We start from the raw sequence: 18,850 nt of genomic DNA on the forward strand, positions 1-18,850 counted from the left end.
ATATCCCTCCCCACAGAACGAACAAGCACGCCACGGCCCTCAGGCCCTCCAACTCCAGGATTCGATACCAAAGGACGCGCGATGGGCACACCTAATGCACCACTGTCAACCGTTAACGGGACCTGAACCACATGGCGGCGTATAACGCTCAAAGGAGCGACCACCCCCTGCATGTCCTGACCCGAAGCACCCCGTAACGGTTGCTGCGCCACAGAAACCACATCCAAAATGGCCTCCGCCCGCCCCATCTGAGTGACGTCAGTCCCCACCCCCGCAGAGGCAGAAGCCGAACGCCGCGTGCAACCACGTTGCCTGGAAGCACGACGGCCCCGCAAAACGGGAGCAGAGGCTGCTCTTTCCCGCAAACCCACCTCGGAAACCTCCCCCTCCACAGGAGGAAAACCACCCTCCCCAGCCACTCCCAACAACGAGGAATCCAAAGAAACAGCCGTATCAGAAGAACTAGCATCACTCCCCCGCCGGGCCCTAGAACCCGCCCGCCGAGTCCTGGAACGACCCCGCTCACTTACCCCATCCTGCCTCCGACGTTTCGGAGAGTAACATGCTGCCACCACAGCCGACACCCTCGCAGAGGCCTCCCGCTGGGGGCGCGGGGTCTCAGTCTGACCCCGGTCGCCAATGACCAGGTCCAAACGCCCCGCCTCGCTAAGTAGGCGAATAGCCTCCAACACTCGGTAATCTTCACCAGACATGACCACGAATCAGAAAGCACAAGGAAACAAGACAAAAAATTCTAAGCTCAACCGGCCACCAGGTCACCAAGCCTAAAATGGTGCCCGGAGCGAGGAGCCCCGCCCATTTATAAGGGGAACGCACAATACAACCAAAACCAGCCCAAAAAACGCCCAATGGAACCTGCTAGAATAAAAACCCCCACCCAGATCTCCCAAACCGCCCGGGGGAGGAGACCTCCCGGGGTCGGCTGCCCTCCCCCAAGCCCCCCTTTTATGCTTCCCTGTTTTTGCCTTTCTTTTTCTTCTTTTTGTTTTGTTTTTGTTCTCTGCTGTTGTGTAGAAGGGAGGGGGGTGTAGTACTTGGAATGTTTTACACTCTGAGTGTATTCCATACACCCCTTGAAGTCATTGTTCAGGCGCTTGCAACTGCCCGCCACAAGCCACTTTCTGGAGGCTCTACCAGTCGGATTTTCACGCCTGCATGGCAGAGGGGGGCAATATTTGTGCTGCAAGGCCCCAGACCCCTCTAACCACAAGGCGTTCCCAGGCCGCGCTTTGATTCCCCGGGCCGCCGTGCGCAGCAGGCAGGGCGGGCAGTTGTGAAGCGGCTCCCGACCCCTGAGTGTGATCCTCCCTCAGCGCCTGAGGCTAACCCTCCTGCAGGCGAGGTTGCTGCACGGTAGCCGAGTAGGCCTCACACTCGTGACAGGGGCGTAACATAGGCCCCCGCATTTATGGGTCCCCATCAGCACAGTACTCAGGATTGAGAGCTCCGAATTAAATCCAGAGAGGGGGCCCCTCCGTGTACCTTGCAGGGGCCCCCCTCAACTTTCGTTATGCCCCTGACTCGTGAGTCCCGAACCACTCGTTGTCGGATAAAGTTACAGGCCTTTGGCCTCAGCATTTCTCTTCTGGAGTCTCCAACTGAACTTCTAAAAGAAGAATTGATGTCTTATGTGGGGATAAATGACAGATAGGAGCCTCAGCTGACATAGCCTCATACAGGTGCAGCCGTCATGTGGCTCGGCTCTCTCGCACCCCTCAAACATCTGTCATAAGCGTTATACTTTCAGCCTGTTTGATGTTTCTATACTTTTTCACCTGTTTGTCTGGATACTAGTTTGGGAGCATCAGCAATTCATAATGAACTAACACCAAAGCAATGCCAATTTTAGACTACTAAGATTTCAGAATTACAACCTCTAAATTTAAAGGTGTGCTGTGCCGGTGTCATGACTTTGCTGAGATCTGATTTGTTTAAGAGTGGAGTAGAGAAGTCATTTAGGGCCCGATGTAGGTCGGTCGGTAACGGCCGAAAATCGGTATTTTCGGCCGTTACCGATCGTTAAATAGGCGAATGGTATGTAGGGGGCATTATTTTACCGAATCGGTAAAATTACCGATTCGGTAAAATAAGTATTCAGTAAATTTACCGATTTGGAGCCACCCATATTTAGCTGCGACTCTTCAGAGTCCCAGGAGCCTTAACGAATCGGTATTTTACCATCAAATCCAATTTGATGGTAAAATACAGATTCCGTTGTGCATGCAGGTCTGCCTGTCACATGGCACCCGTGCCTGTTTTGGGGTGCCAGAGGGTGTCAAAGTGACACCCCCTGCACCCTTGTGTGAATCGGTATTTACCGATTCGGTATTTGAATCGGTAATGCCCATTCATTCCTATGGGCTTCAAAGCCCATAGGAATGAATGGGCATTACCGAATCGGTATTTACCGAATCGGTAAATACCGAATTCATCCGATTCGGTATTCCAGCACATCTGGAATACCTACATGTCGGACCCATAGATTTACCGATTTTAAATTACCGAATCGGTAAAATTCGGTAATTTAAAATCAGTAAATCTTTCCTACCTACATCTAGCCCTTATTTTCTTAGTCTCTATTATGTTCCCATTTTTGAATGATATATAATCAAAGAACTTGTTGCCAACTTTTTGCCAGTTTCATGCAATTTGTTGGTTTCTCTGTCTATTCTTAACTCTGCAGCCACTCACTTCCTGCGACTTGACCTTGTATTCAGTAAATTTTCTATATTCAGTACTTTATCTGTAAAACAATAAGGGCCAGGGCACTCGGCATGAGTGCACTGCCCATTGGCACTGTCAGTGCTGCCAACTGCAGTAACAACACAACTACTAACCATCACACTTGTATGGTTGTAACAATTCTGTCTATTCCAAGCCTCCAAAGCTATAGGAATGACTTTGGCAGCATACTGAATTAATAAACAACTGTTGTAGTGCTCTCTCTAAATTGGATAAACATTGCCACCATGTGGGAGTCTCTCATAAGTGCCATTGTTGACAATTTAGTGCGGGTGCCAAATACCTTGAAACCACTGGCTCAAGTTAAGCACTGACTATGTCTTTTCAACCATTTCTGGACAGAAGTTCATAAATGCATTCTGCCATTCTACAGCCTTTGCATTTCCAGTTTTGTATTATGAAGTATAGTTGTAGGGATCAACTTCAGCAGAGACATGTCTAAACATGTTCTAAAGGTTGCTAATGTGTGTTCTCTGTAGTTTGCAGAGGTTTGTGGTTTATGCAAATCATCCAAGATCAACGGAGCACAGTGCACATTTCCGGACCATGTCCCTACTCTCCAACATTTGTGTGTTACGCTTCTGTTCCAAGACTGAGACCCTGAGCACCATAGTAATATGTAGGTCATGTTTTTGTCAAACCAGACTCGTGTACAATGTCTAAAAATATGTTTTTGTCACCATTTCATAAAAGTTCAATTATGCGTCCAGACGATTCATTTGGTAGGCACTCAAACAGAGCAACGTAGAGTGCAAGAGTACAGAAGTATATGAGAGAAACAGCTGGAAAACAGATGTACTCTTATGGAGTGCTTAACCAAAAAGATAAAAGTAGTGCTTGAAGAGCAAGCAGTGGGCAACATAGAAGCCAGCCAATCATAAGAGGTGGTAAAGAGGATATGCTCCATGGGGCGTGGGGACAAATGAAGGATTGACAAGCTAGACATTGAATAAGGAGGCAAATTCGGTGGAATTTATTTTCCTCATTGACTTCCATTGAAATGGGTTCAATTTTAGGGAGGTAACCTAAAATAAAGCTTTCTCTTTCTTCAAAAAACACGGAAGTCTCACAACTAAATCGGTGTGTTATTGGCGGCTGTTATTTTTGTTGTTAATGTAGAAGTCAGCATTGAAGTTCCCGTTGTTATTTGAGTTTCTATGCATCAGGTTGACAGAATAGAGATATCCAATAACAACACTAAACTTTAAAACCATGAAACGTTTTGTGCCCGTACCCGCGGACTGAGGGAGGCTAACAAGGTGCGCTTCTTTGTTGCAGGAAATGCTCCAGGACAAAGGCCTGTCTGAGAGCGACGAAGGGTTTCCAGCAGCCCAGGCGGCCGGCCATGTGGAGCCGGCAGGAGGCTCTCCGGCCCTGGCAGTCGCTGCCCTGAACACCTCCCTGAGCAGCCCCCAGGGCCCGGACCCCGAGCAGGTAACACCCGGCCTCTTTCAAGACATTTCCTTGTAGTGCGCGCTGCTGTTCGTCATCTCCCGTCTCCATACACCGGATATGACATCTGCTAAGTGCCCATCAATCAGAGTTGATGGTCGCAGTGACACACTTACTCACAGTGCTTTTTGGCCTGTCTATATTTACAGCCACGATGTTTGTTTTTTTGTGAGCATGTGGTGGTGAGAAACATCTTAATGAAATTTATAGTTGTCCAGTTATAGATGTTTTCTTATGTATCGCGTCATATGCGGTGTTCTGGAATGTAATGAAGTGCTAGCCTTGGTTGAGGTTTCCCTAGAAGCTGTCGTTATGTCCGACCTTGCACACTGGTTTAAGTTCGCATTAAAAACAAATGTAAGCCGTAGCAATGCTTCTGCTTAATTTTTTGTGTGTATTTCATATATTGTCAGTTGTCCCAAAAACCATGTGCCACAACTAGATTCAGGAAAAATCAATTCGAATGTCCACCAGATATGACCGTTTTTCACAGTCAAATGTTAAACACCTACAGGCGTTTGTCCTATCTCTTTCTCTCTCTCTCTCTCTCTTTCTCTCTTTCTGTCTGTCTGTCTCTCTCTCTCTCTCTGACTGGCAGCTCCTTTTAACATCAGCAATGCCTATAGGACTGGTTTTGACCAGTTGGTGCCCTTTTTTTTCCGGAAGCCTACATCACAAAAAAACTCAGTAGATAGGTGTACAGATATAGAATTCTTTTTTTCATGTTTATCATAGCAAAATCTGATTGTTACTCTTCACAAAGAAAGTTTATTATCGCCTTTGAATTGGTCGCACTTTCGAAAAACATCAATGACGACAGTCAAACCTTGTACTAGATAGTCGTTAAAACGAATATTTACAAAACGCCGACACGCCTAAAGAATATATTCATCATACCATTTTTTGGAAAGCGAGCTATAATTTCGAAAGGTATAGCATTAAACCTGTTTTGGAAGCAAAGGCATGGAAGCAAGTCTGCAATTGAATGTTTAAACAATATGTGTTGCAGTTTATAAAAGCAAGATAATGGAAACATTGCTGCGTAAAGCAAAAATAAGCCAGGAGGGTTATCATATTATTTATTGTATCATATTATTTCTAAAACATGAAATGCTGCAGTTGCCTGTATGTGTCCCTGTATCACAAATTTAAAGGAGTATAAGGCCACGTTACAAACGGTAACTCACAATCCCATGTTTTCTTAGTTGAGCCCTAGAATTAAGTGGTAGCGATTTAGCTTTGTAAGGACAAAAGACCCTTCACTGCTTCATTTATATATGTGCTATTAATATAGTGTGAACCTAACTGAAAACCAGTGAAGCGCTGTACGTAGTCAAAGGGAAAGACACTGTCAATGTGTGACTGGAGGGCTATCTTCTTTTTAAGAGTAAAAGTGCACTGTTACTGCAGTAGATGTAGTGTTCTTTAAAAAGTCCTGTTTCTAGCTCTTTCCTAAATTAGATAGAGGTTGGGAATGCCCAAAGGGATACTGGGATGTTCCAGATCTTGTTTGCAGAGATTGAGAATACCTATTGACTTATTTTTACTCTTTTGTACTTAATTGTCCCCAGTCTAATAGTGTCATGGCTGCGGGTATGCCATGTGCCACCAGAAATGGTGAGCATGTCAGCCAGCTAGGCTGGGATACCAGTCATGGAGGCTGGAGGTGGTTTTGAAGATAGTGCAGGGCAGCAAGAGAAGCGAATGAAATTCCTTCAGGATGTTGGCTGTGGTTCTCCAGGCCCATTTTAAGATGTTCTTCGACATAGAGGTTTCACCTATGCGGGTTAGTGTGGAGTCAAGAAAGCAGTGTGACTATCTATGTTCAAGGCAAGGACTTGAACATCAGTTCTGAAGTCGCTCTCTGGGAGAAATGGCTTCACTTTCATAAGGAGAGAGAACTGGGGGCGTGTCTTAGACTCATGGCGGACTAGTACTGTCTGCCTGAGCTCCCGCCGGAGATTCAGTAACCAGCAGTATCCTGTTATCCCCAGACTCTGTAATCCCCTGGACAGGTAGCAGACCAGCGTTGCACACCGAAGAGCCTGGTAGCGGTCCCGTGGTTGCAATCCTGAGCTCGGCGTGGGCCGTGAAAGTTGCGGAGCTACTGAAGTGTGCTGGGCGGCATCTTTGGGCAGGCCCAGCAGCAACAGGGTGAATTGGCTGCACAAAGGTAAATTCTACGGGCGCGGCAGACCCCAGTCTTGGGGGCAGACAGGGGTCGGCCCGGGATATGAACATCATTGAGAGCTTAGTTACGAGACCCGGAGCCCAGTGAGCGCGTCAACGAGAGCAGCTCCCGGGCACAACAGGCTGCATCATACGAGGCACAGACGGCAGACAGAGGAGCTTGGGTCAGCCGAAATGCAGCCAGTGGCGTCACTAGGGTTGGTGTCAGCCAGTGCGGGTAACTCATGGTTTCACCCCCTCACAACTTACCGGATGGACCAACTCACCCTCTGCCTGCACCATGTCCCCTCTGTCCGCACCATCTCCCCTCCGCCTGCACCATTTCACCCCCTGCCTGCACCATCTTTCCCTCAGCCTACACCATCTCACACTCTGCCTGCACCATCTCCCCTCTGCATGCACCATCTCTCCCTGTGTCCACACCATCTCCCCTTCGCCTGCACCATGTCTCCCTTTTCCTTCACCATCTCCCCTTTGCCTGCACCATCTCTCCCTCTGCCTGCACCATCTCCCCTCAACCTGCACCATCTCTCCCTCTGGCTGAACCATCTCTCCCTCTGCCTGCACCATCTCCCCTCCGCCTGCAACATCTCTCCCTCTGTCTGCACCATCTCCCCTCCACTGCACCATCCCACTCCCTGCCTGCACCATCTCTCTCTCTGCCTGCACCATCTCACCCTCTGCCTGAACCATCTCCCCTCTGCCTGCACCATCTCTCCCTCTGCCTGCTCCATCTCCCCTCTGCCTGCACCATCTCACCCTCTGCCTGCACCATCTCCCTCTCTGCCTGCACCATCCCTCCCCCTCCGCCTGCACCCCGTGCCCCGCCTGCTGCTCTTTTAACCCTTTCCTCGTCGCCTTCTCCACCCCCCCCATGGTTCTCCCTCACAGTTCTCGGCTTTTCTCAAAGTGACTGAAATAAACACCTGAAATGTGCTTTGAATTCGTGCCGCTGAGGATAAGTTTAAATAGACACAGAGCAGAGGCGAGGCTGCAGAGCTGGGTTACATACACAGCGTAACCAGATGCTGTCACCCCATGTGAGCGTGTCACCCGGTGCGGTCCGCACCCCCCCCGCACCCACCTAGTGACGCCACTGACCCGATCCCCTCCTTGTCTCGGAAGAAAGAAAAAAGCAGTGCAAGGCTGGCGGTGACACAACAGGAGCTTCACCTCACCCCCCTCCGTTGTAATGAAACCAGGCCCGACTAGTGTGAGACACGGCTGCTGTGGCTGAAAGGGGGGCCGTTACTGAGTCACAGCAAACGGGGGCAGAAGAAAATCATCAAGGTACCCCCGACTTCTCCCCTTATATACAGACAGGGTTTTGATGGGCCTTATGGTGCAAAGCTGAAGGGCAGAAAGAGCCGGCGGCTTCATCAGTGAGAAGAGGCTGGAGACATAGTGCGAAAGCACTCGAGTGTGCACAGTAGAGCATAAACTCAGGCCACGACGAAAGGAGGGCCTACAGCATTTTTCCAACACACACAAGCCGGTACAAGGACACAAGGACAAAAGGACATGCTATGGTGTTGATGGGCCCGGGTCCCACAAACTGGGTGTCCCCCCCCCCCGGCAGGCCTTATAAGTTAAAGTTGAAAGCACACGCAAAAGCCAAGACCCAGGTGAAAAGTCGCAGAGTGGGGCACAATGGCCCCCAATAAGCTTTGCCTAAATGTCCACAGGCATATAAAGGAAGAAGAGAGCAGCAACGGAAAAAAGGGCATTTCGGTGAAGGCCCACAGCTGCTTATTGTCTGACAGAGCAGGCGCTTGTGAAACAAGGGGTCGCGATCATCGGCAAGCCATACTGCTCACACTGCACACTTCACAGGAGCATACTGGTCCTGAAACCTCACAGAGATGGTGAAGGAAAAGTCAAGTAAGGTGCAGACCAATAAGATATCCAAATACGCACAGCCAGGCCTGTCGTACGTGGCTGGGGCAGCCGCGTACCCAGATGAGCAAGTAGATGCAACGGGTCACCCTTCAGATAAATCCTCATCTCCGACAGATATTATGGCGGCGATCCAATCATCCAGAGAAGACGTAGTACACATAATCAATGCCATGGCCATAGAGGTGAACTTGTTGTGGTGCGATCTACAAATGGTCTCGGCCAGAGTGTCCGCTACGGAACAAAATGTTGAGACTATGCACAAGAAGTACGATCGCTCAGTGACTTGGTGGAGCACTTACAGCGACGAGTGGCACAGCTAGATGAACGCGCCGAAGACGCTGAAGGAAGATCATGCAGAAATAATCTGCACTTTATCGGATTTCCTGAAAAGGTGGAGGGGCCAGCCTCCTCTTGGAGGAGTGGATCTTTAAAGAAGTCGCCCCTAAAAGGCTATAAAGCTGTCCCCCCGTCCAGGTGACCCCCCACGACCCCAGGCGACTATAAAGACCTGGACATGATACTTCAGGCCACAAGAGCGAAAGGAGATCTGTCCTTTCAAGGCCATCAAATTGCCATTTTCCCAGACTATATTCAATCGGTGCAAGAACAAAAACGAACATTCTTAGTGGTGAAACGCAGACTGAGGGAGGCTGGCCTGCGATACAGCCTATTATATCCAACCAAATTGCGGGTGGAGCACAAAGGGAAATCCAACTTTTTTATGTCAGCAGAGGCGGTGATGACATGGATGGATGAGACAGGCCTGGCGGACACAGGGTTGGGACCCCAAAGAAGTGCTGATGGATCATGGCGCAGAGGAGGCCCAGCAAATGATACAGGCCGAACGGTCCGAAGTCACAAGGCGAACATGCGGTCAGCCCTGGAAGAATCAGAGTGCAAACTGATAGAACTCTGCAGCGAGAGGGATCCCAAGGCTGGGTGTTGGGGTCACAAGATATGGTTCCAGACACCCTCCTGTCAGGCATGGATGCATCCTGAACAGAGACACTGAACTCTAATGTCGATGTTGCAGATAATTGATTGTAGTGTGGATAATGTAACAGTTTTGAATTATGGAGAGTATGGGGATAGCAGTTGTGGGGCACCAGCGGGGGGGAGGATCCGTTTCACGTTCCTGTAGGGACCAGATTGTGGTCAGGGAGCTAGAGGCAGTGTCTTGCCCCCGTCTAGCTGTCCGGTTGCTGGTAGGATAGTAGGAAAGGACTCTAAGTTGTAATCTAAATGCAAAAGTTATTTGGAATGGTATAGGGTGGTCACGGCGAGCTCGGACTTGTCGTGTTAGGGCAGAATGGAGTGTAGCTGGGTTGCCCGTGGGGAAGTAGAATGTTCAGCCGACTGAAGCTGAACTCGGACAAGACAGAGGTCCTTAACCTCGGATCCACCCCCTCGGCCTGGGACGATTCCTGGTGGCCGACTGCTCTAGGAACAGCTCCGACACCCACCGACCACGCACGCAATCTAGGGGTCATCCTCTACTCAACCCTCTCCATGACGAAGCAAGTCAACGCCGTCTCCTCCGCCTGCTTCAACACCCTCCGCATTCTCCGCAGAATCTACAAGCAGATCCCCACCGAAACGAGAAGGACGGTCACCCAGGCTCTCGTCAGTAGCTGACTGGACTAAGGAAACCCCCTCTATGCAGGAGCCTCGGCCAAAGTCCTGAAGCGACTCCAACGCATCCAGAACGCCTCCTCACGCCTGATCCTCGACATCCCTCACCGCAACCGCATCACATCCCACCTGAGAGACCTGCACTGACTCCCTGTCGACAAGAGGATAACTTTCAAGCTCCTCACCCATGCACACAAGGCACTCCACTACACTGGACCAGCGTGCCTCAACAGCCGACTCCGCTTCTACACCCCCACCCGCCAGCTCCACCGACCACACCCTCGCCGCTGTCCCCCGCATCCAAAGAGTGACCCCGGCGGCAGATCATTCTCCCAACTTGCCGCCAAGACATTAAACACCCTCCCCATCCGCCTACCGCAGACCCAAGACCTACTGACCTTCAGAAGACTCCTTAAGACCTGGCTCTTCGAACAATAGCAACTCCCCCCCTCCTTAGCGTCTTGAGACCCTCACAGGTATGTAGCCCGCTTTACAAATGCTATGATTGAAACTGGTTTGAAAAGATGAAAGACTGACGGACGACCTTCAAGCATGGTCATTGATGATAAACAACCTGCAGACTAAGCCAAACAGGAACTCACAGACCAAGACAATTAATTTACAGCCTTCATATAAAACACAAAAATAGGAATTATATCTATGACAACATTTTATGCAACAAGAATCCAAGGGACGTCCGCATGTGGGGGGTGGGTTGTTGAGGAAGTTACGTTGAGCTAAAAGGCATGTTCAAGAATCTGGCCACAAAATGTGGTATTCATTTGTGCAACAATACAGGAAGCTTTGTATGCGATAATGTTGATAAGCATGGTTAATCAGTTACATAATGGTTGTAACAAACATAATGCATCTCGGTATAATACTGCTGATATACTCTTGTACTGCCGTCTTCTGTGAAATGGCAATAAAAAAGAAAAAGAAAAGAAAAAGTAGAGAGAACTAGAAGTAGGGCATCTTGGTTTCTTGGCACTTTGGCCCATATGTATGAAATTTCCATTTTACAATTCCTAAATAGCAAATTACTATTTGGGAATCGCAAAACGCAAGGTATGTAATTTGCGATTTCCTAATAGCGATTTCTACGAATTCGCAATCACTATTAGGAAATGGCAAATTAGGAAATCGCTAAATTGCGATTTCGGAAATCGCACAATATACACATATGGGCCTAAAATGGCCACAGACTACTCTGAATGGCCAACAACATGTCACATGTATATATGTATGTATATATTATTTATAAAGTGCGTCTATCACAAGGTAGCATAATGGCGCTATGCGGGCCAATCCATAAAAAGCTCAGAAAGGTGCTGTAGCGTTCAGATAAGTGAGACACAGGGAGTCTGAGGCTGCAAAAATCTAGGTATTCAGGGATTTCCTGAAGTTTAGTTCAGATTGAATTAGACAGAGATGGCTGGCGAGTAGATTCCAGGCTTTGGCCCCGAGAACAGCTACTGATCCTCCCCCCCCCCCCGCTTTGATTTGCATCTAAAAGGTGGAGTTTTAAGAAGATGCGCTGATGAGAATCTGAGGAGGCGTGTCATCACATAAGGCGTCTTCTAAAAAAGAAGACCGTTTATTATTTACTAATTTCTCAGTAATTTTGCTGAGGTAGGGTAGTAGGGAAATGGGCCCGAGGATAGAAAGGATAGTAGAATGGGCTAGTTGTTTTTTCTGAGGAGGTTTGACTGCTGCGTTTTCTAGTCCAAGGATACTTTCGCTAATGAAAGTGAAGAATCAATTATCCTGTTAATGACAGGGTTGACGATGTCTATAATAGTGTGTAATACCTCCGTGGGGCCAGGGGTCGAAAGGGGATCCTGACTTGCAGGAGAGAATGGCTTGCCGTGATTGGTCCATGCTAATGGTATAAAACTATTGAAGAATCGGTCTATCACTCTGGGATTCTGATAGGACGTCTGTGGGGGAAGGGGGTATCGACTTAAAATAATGTTGTAGATTTTGCATTTTCTGTTAAAAAATTAGCAATTTGATTACAGAGGGTCTATGATGAGATATATCATGTTCAAGTATTTCATGGTGAGTAAATGATTTCACAATTTTTACAATAGTTTTTTGGTCTGGGTCAGCTAGTGTATGTAGGTTTGTATAGTAGACTTTCTTTTTTAGTTTATTTTGTTGATGGTAGGCTTTGAGAGCAATTCTGAATTGAATGAGCTGCTCTAGTTTGTAACCTCTTAGCCATATATGCTCTAGCTGTCTACAATGCAGATGTAATTCTGTCTGCTTTTGTGTAAACCTAGGGTCTGAGACTTTGGTAGTACATTTCTTTTTCGAAGGGACTGGAGGAGCAAAGGTATTACTGAGAGTAGATATCCAGGAACTGGAGTACTGGGTGTCTAATGTTGGATTCCCTTATAGGATGTGCCTGCAAGCTATTGCATCAGTGCCGAGGTCCGGATTGACTAACATTGTATTCCATTAATGCAGATTTAGGGGTGTCAGATGTGGGACCCAAAGGGTATTAGTGCACTCATGTCTAATCCCAAAGGGAATATACTTGTGGTCAGGCCATGATAAGGAAACTGGAGAGTTAAACTTTAAAGTGATAAGATTCAAGAAAATCCCACCAAGCGTATGTCCAGCACAATGTGTGGAGGAAGATACCAGCTAATCTAGGCCCAGGGTTTCTTAGGTGTCTAAGAAACGAATAACTCCAGGTTCATTGTATTACAGTCTAAATGAAGGTTAAAATCCCAGACTAGGGTGAAATTTGAATATCGAAGAATTAAAGTGCTAAGAGTATCTTCCAAGGTATCTAAAAGGTGAAGATTTGGGCCCGGTGATCGATGAATTAAAGCTCCAGAGAAGGAGGCAGAGCAATCAACTTGAAAGCAGAAGCCAATCCTTTTTGCACCTTTAAGACCTATAAGTTCGAATGTAGAGCATTTGAGAGTGTTGCAATATATTATAGCAAGTCCTCCTCCCCATGATTCAAGTCTATCTTGTCTATGTATTAGATATCCAGGGGGGAGGGCGTGGACAATGCCCGAAGTTCACCACTCCTTGAGCCATGTTTCTGTGACAAAAAGGCAATCAAGGTTAAGATTTGAGAACATATCGTAGATGTTCTGGGCATGCTTACACAAAGACCGAGTGTTCATCAAACCTCTTATCAGCAAATTTGGGGTGCACTCGATCCCTTTGACTTGTTTGGAGTGAGGGCTAAGTTCAAGTTTACTTCTCTTACAGGAAATGGGGCCTTTCCATTTGTCAACATTTAGTTCAGTATTGCAGTTCGGCTGAGTATTATTAAAAGCAAATAAAGCCTCCCTCGATAGGTCGTACCTGAGTAAAATTGGGCAGCATTCCTGGCCACAATCCGGAAGTGGTCGGGCACAGCCAGGCTTGCCTTTGGCGCACCATCAAGGTAAGACTAGGACAAAGAACTGGCTTGTGCACCACCGTTTAAAATGACCCCCTCTAGTACCACATAGCTAAATTGATGGCTTCATTTGGAAATCAGGCCAGTCTAAAGTTTCTAAAGACACACTGTAAGAGTATCATGCAAGGTATGGGAGATTGCACTCATTTGTGTATGCTGCAGGCAATGCATGTGGTGATATCATGGACCTCAAAAGTAAAAACAAGCATTGCCAATGCCAATAGGCCAGGCTTCATAATAATTTTGTATGGCAATGTAATGCATTACGAATGAATACCATGGTAACAAGTATGTATTTTTATGGAAGCAAAGAACTGTAGAATCATATTGGTGCAGGTTAAAAGGTCAGGTGATGTGCCGAAGGTGCGTCAAAATCAAGTCTGTCTGCATATATCTGCGCCACCCAGCCTGCCTGAACACCAACAGGTACTCCGCCATCGAACTCCGAGCGCTGGACCCCAGATGCTGCAACAACTGCTGCCTGGCTTCCCGCTTAATGTCCGGGCCGTTTACCTGCTCCCACTGTCTCTTCATCTGCAACTGAAGGACAGCCCGCCTTCACAGATACGTACGCCAATCTCACTTCGCCACCTCAACCCCCCTGAACCTCTCTGATGTCTCCTGGTCAAAGCCCGATTTCTCTGCAAACACTGCACTGAAGTCTGGGGCATCATCACCACCCTTTCCCCTGATGCGATTGTCATCACAGACACCTAGCTCAACCCCTCCTCTGCCCCGACATCGCCACCCCAACGCCCAATGGCTATAAGATTGCACACCCAAACTGCACCAACAAACACAGCGTAGGCGTCACCATCATCCACAAAGAAACAATGCTATGTACCACCACCGTGGAACGACAACCCCCTGACCATGGAACAACTCAATTTCCAAATCAAGACCGACGACAGAACAACTATAAAAGGATCCTCGCCTACAGACCCCCAGAGCAAGACACGTACTGGACCCGATTTTCACAGCCAGCGACAAAGGCAAATGCAGCAGTGTCACAGAAGTCACCTGGACTGACCACTCCATCGTTCAATTCGCTATTGCAGGATCACCATGCACTGGCGGCAGCCGCCGCAAACACTCCCGTCCGCAGCTGTAAGCCAGACTCAATGGATGGACCCTGAACATAACCCAGCCCTACTCTAAAACTAACCTGGTACAAGCAGTCCAGAACTTTATCACCTGGATCACCAATGCCACCAACCAAGTCGCCCCCATCAAACAAGCCAGGACCTGCAGAGCCACCAAACAAGTCTGCTGGTACACACCAGAACAAAGGACAATGAAATGCAGTTGCAATCTACTGTCTCCATCGGTGCACCAATGGAGACAGAACAGACCGATCCACTTTCAAGTTTGACCTAAACAAATACCACCAGCGACTCAAAGACGCAAAAAAAGACACCCTGATAAACCGCACTGAAGCAAGCGCCTAACACAGCAATATTTGATTTGAGGCAGGATACTGCTTTGCTAGCCGAATTGTGTTTTTTTCCAACATAAAGAACGTTGTATGACTGAAAAACACATGCCATTACCACACAAGTCTTTACCAATACAATTTATATATATATATATATAAAGACACATACAAAACAAGCATTTGCAATGCAATAGGTCTCGCACTGTGAGATTTTGAGCTATTGGCGTTGTAAATGTCAGTGCCTTTTATTTATGTGTTTAAAAACCATCAATGATAAAAGGCATTATCATTTACAATACCAATAGGTCAAAGCTTATACAATGCAAGACCTATTGTATTGCAAATGCTTGTTGTTTATAAGTGCTCCATGCTGCACTTTCACATTAATAGAGGCCACACCCCTTTCTTTAGACGAGTCGTGTTTAAAAAAAGGTCTGCAGCCGCTATTAAAGTGAAAGTGAAAGCGCGGTATGCAGCGCTTTTACCAAAAAAATAATTTGTTTGTCAAGTTGACAAGCTAATGCTTTTTTTTGTAAAAGCGCCCAATGAAAGCGCACATGGTGTGCTGAATATTGCAGTAAAGCATGTGGTGCCTACAGTAGGCAAAACGGATTGATGAAGATAGTGCTTACAGGTTAAATGAGACATTGAGTGTAACAACTGAAGTAAAAGGGCCAGTCCTCATGGGAGGTTACAAATGAAGATAAGGCGGTACTACGGAGGGACACACAAGCCTATTAACAAATCAGAAGCCTGTGTTTACGAAGGTTAATGACACAAGTCAAAGACAAATATGGGCGGTGAGTGGGCGGGGCTTCAGATGCATACTCCAATACAGCATGCCTCACAGAGCAGCACATACGCTGCCCAGGCTCGACCTGAAAAGAGTTTAAACTTACCTGTAACTCTCCAAACGCCCAAATAGTCCTGGTAATCCAAGATTGACTGACGCGGTTGAGGGGTGAATCAGGCCCCCACCATTAAATACACAACATATTCTCCACTTTACCGGGGGCCGCCGCCTCTGCAGGGTGACGAAACACGTAGGGTATTTAAGAGTTGTGTGCTGCCACATACTTTTGACACAATAAAGAAGTCAGCTTGCATCAAGGCCGTAGCTGTGGGCTCTTTTCCTTTTCTTGTTGTTTCGCAACCAGGATTCTCCATTCCTGGCAAACGAGAGCCCGTCCTGCAGAGTCGGCGGCATCCGGTAAAGTGGAGAAGATGTTGTGTATTTAATGGAGGGGGCATGATTCGCTCCCCAACCTTGTCAGTCAAACTTGGATTACCAGGACTATTTGGCCGTTTGGAGAGAAAGGGAAGTAAGGAGGTCTGTTACCTCTTTCAAGCAGTCTTAGTAGCTCGTTGTTTAGCAAAAATCTACGACGTGGCAGCAATGAGCACTATGCTTTAAAATGAACGTTCCTGAAATGCACGGCGGAAAACAAGCTAAACATTGGACTTCGACTTCATTTGCGAGCCATTAATGCTACATTAAAACGATGTCGAGCCAGGCTGTGGTATTTGCATACTGATGCATTATGGGAACTGTGGTTGGAAAGTAAGGCCACATGACCACCGGGATGGGATTTTTAACTAACTCTACTCACCTGTGAACAAGGTGCTGGGCGCTGAAACGCGTAGGGATTTGAGTTGTGTGCTGACACGTATGTTTCACACAATAAAGAAGTCAGCTTGCAATGAGGCCATAGCTGTGGGCTCTTTTATATATATATATACTTTCTTAAAAGTTGATCACTGCAATTCACCCTACACAATCAGATGCTTCTTGAATTTATCACCTTCTGTCTAAATAATAACATTTTTCTATTTCAAAAACAACACTACAGACAGATCAGAGGGACGGTGATGGGAACCTGCTTTGCCCCAGCTACACAAACTTGTTCGTCGGCTGGTGGGAAAAGCAGGTGGCCTGGGCCGACGAAAATTCTCAATGGGTCCAATCGATTATCGGATGGCATCGATACATCGATGATCTCTTTATCTTTTGGAAGGGCACTAAGGCTGACGCAGAAGCATACATTAAACATCTAAATGCTAATAATTTAAACTTACATTTCAGTGGCCAGATAAGCAACAGTGAAGTTGACTTTCTAGATTTGAGAATCTCAATTAAAGAAGGTAAGATTTCTACCTCTCTATTCCGCAAAATTACAGCCGGAAACTCCATTGTGGAGGCATCCAGCTGCCACCCTAAACCTCTCAAAAATAGCATCCCCTATGGGGAATTGCTACGTTTGAAACGGAATTGCACTTTAGAACAGGATTTTGAGATAGTAGGAAAATAATCTGTCGATAGGTTCAAAAGAAGAGGATACGCAGAATCAATTTTGGATCAAACCCTAGAGAAAGTGCGAAAAATGCCACGGTCGTATCTTTTAAAAGACTCCGAAAGGAAAGAAAAAGTTATCAAAGGCACCTTACGTTTTATCACCACTTTCTCCCAAGACTCTAAAAAGATTCATAATGTTCTCTCACGTGACTGGCATATACTCAAACAGATTGTACCATAGGCAAAGAGTTCTCTGATTTCCTGCAGATTACATATAGACGTAATCGATCGTTGAGAGACTTACTTGTCCACAGTCATTTTGACCCTATTCCTAAAACACCAAGACTTGGTAACCTTACTGGGTTTTTTCATTGTCATCATTGCAAGGCGTGTAAAACCAGTCCTAAAATCACTCACTATCTTATTCCTGGGAGAATCTCAGCTAGAAAGATCAACAAATACATGACATGTACCACTCCTTACTGTGTTTACTGCCTGGAATGCCCTTGCAAACTGCATTATATTGGCAGTACAAAATATACAGTCAAGAGAAGAATTTTAAAACATGCAAGAGCGGAGGAGCTTCGCGGGCGACCAAGATGGCCGCGTAAGCTCGGAGCTCCGTGGACCGTCCGATCCACCGCAATTATCCTGCCTAGTATCCTGGTCCACAATGGTGGCACTGTAAAGCTGGCGGCCTGCTGAGGCGGGGGCTGCAATCGGATCCCGAATCGGTGGCTCCTGAACGAAGTTACGTCGAGCTGAACTCCGCTCCGTAACGGTGCCATTGTCTATCCGGACTTCGTCGCTTCGCCACTTCGCTCGTTCGTGCTGCATGGGCCTTGCTTGCCACCTTCCTGGTGGAGACGCGGTGCTCTGGCCCTGCCCTGGTCGGCCTGATCGTCTTTCTGATCTGATTGACTCCTGGCTGTGGACCCTTACCTGCGACCACCGGTCCTTTGTTCTTGAGGACCCAACATGGCGGGCAGGGGCGATCCGGAGAGGGCATCAAATAAAGGTAGTCGGGGCAAACCGCAGACGCAGAACAACCGTATGGAGCGGTATGTCAGTCTCAAATCGCCACCTGCGTCGGGGGCTGTCTCCAAGGGAACCCCAGTGACTGCCCCGCCGGACGGCTCGGATCCTACCCTGGTGGACATTATGGGCGCCATCACCGGCCTCCGTGCTGACGGACAACACCAACACGAGGTTCTGTCCCACAAGGTGGATTCCATGGCCATTGATATTGCTCTAATCAGGACTGACTTGGGCAAGACGAATGACCGTGTGAGAGCGCTGGACATTAAGACCACTAGTCTGACCTCGGATGTCTCTGAACTACAAACGGAGGTCCGGAACCTGAGAGCGACCGCCGATCAGTTTTCTAAAAGGCTGGAGGATTTCGAGGGGCGAGCCAGGCGGCAGAACGTCCGCATAGTGGGGGTTCCGGAAGGGTCCGAGGATGGCGCAGCGGATCTTTTTGTGGAAGAACTGGTTAAGACACATCTGACGCCCTCAGGGCTGAGCAACTTCTTCTCGGTGGAGCGTGCCCACCGTGTGCCCGGTGGTCCACCTAAAACAGGGGCGACGCCGCGACCCATTGTGGCGCGCCTTCTTAACTTCAGAGATCGAGATGCGATCCTCCAGGCGTCCAGATCGCACGGGCCACTACGATATCAGAACGCGGAGGTTCATTTTTACCCGGACTTCACCAGGCTGGTGCAACGCCAAAGACTGAGCTACGCGGGGGTCAAGAGAC

The 18,850-nt window shown here is 47.8% G+C and overlaps 1 protein-coding gene across 5 annotated transcripts in view; it reads left to right on the forward strand.

Annotated features, from left to right (window-relative positions):
- TBX4 (T-box transcription factor 4) overlaps positions 1-18,850 on the forward strand; it is a 706,415-nt gene that overhangs the window by 300,732 nt on the left and 386,833 nt on the right. For all 5 annotated transcript variants that reach the window (XM_086954928.1, XM_086954931.1, XM_086954927.1 and 2 more), the window contains exon 2: positions 4,042-4,197. In XM_086954928.1, coding sequence (XP_086811054.1) covers positions 4,045-4,197 — 153 coding nt within the window. In that variant the 5' untranslated portion in view covers positions 4,042-4,044. The remainder of the gene's footprint in view (positions 1-4,041; positions 4,198-18,850) is intronic.

The sequence above is a fragment of the Lissotriton vulgaris genome, chromosome 2_1 (assembly GCF_964263255.1).
Source record: "Lissotriton vulgaris chromosome 2_1, aLisVul1.2, whole genome shotgun sequence".
Taxonomy (NCBI): Eukaryota; Metazoa; Chordata; class Amphibia; order Caudata; family Salamandridae; genus Lissotriton; species Lissotriton vulgaris.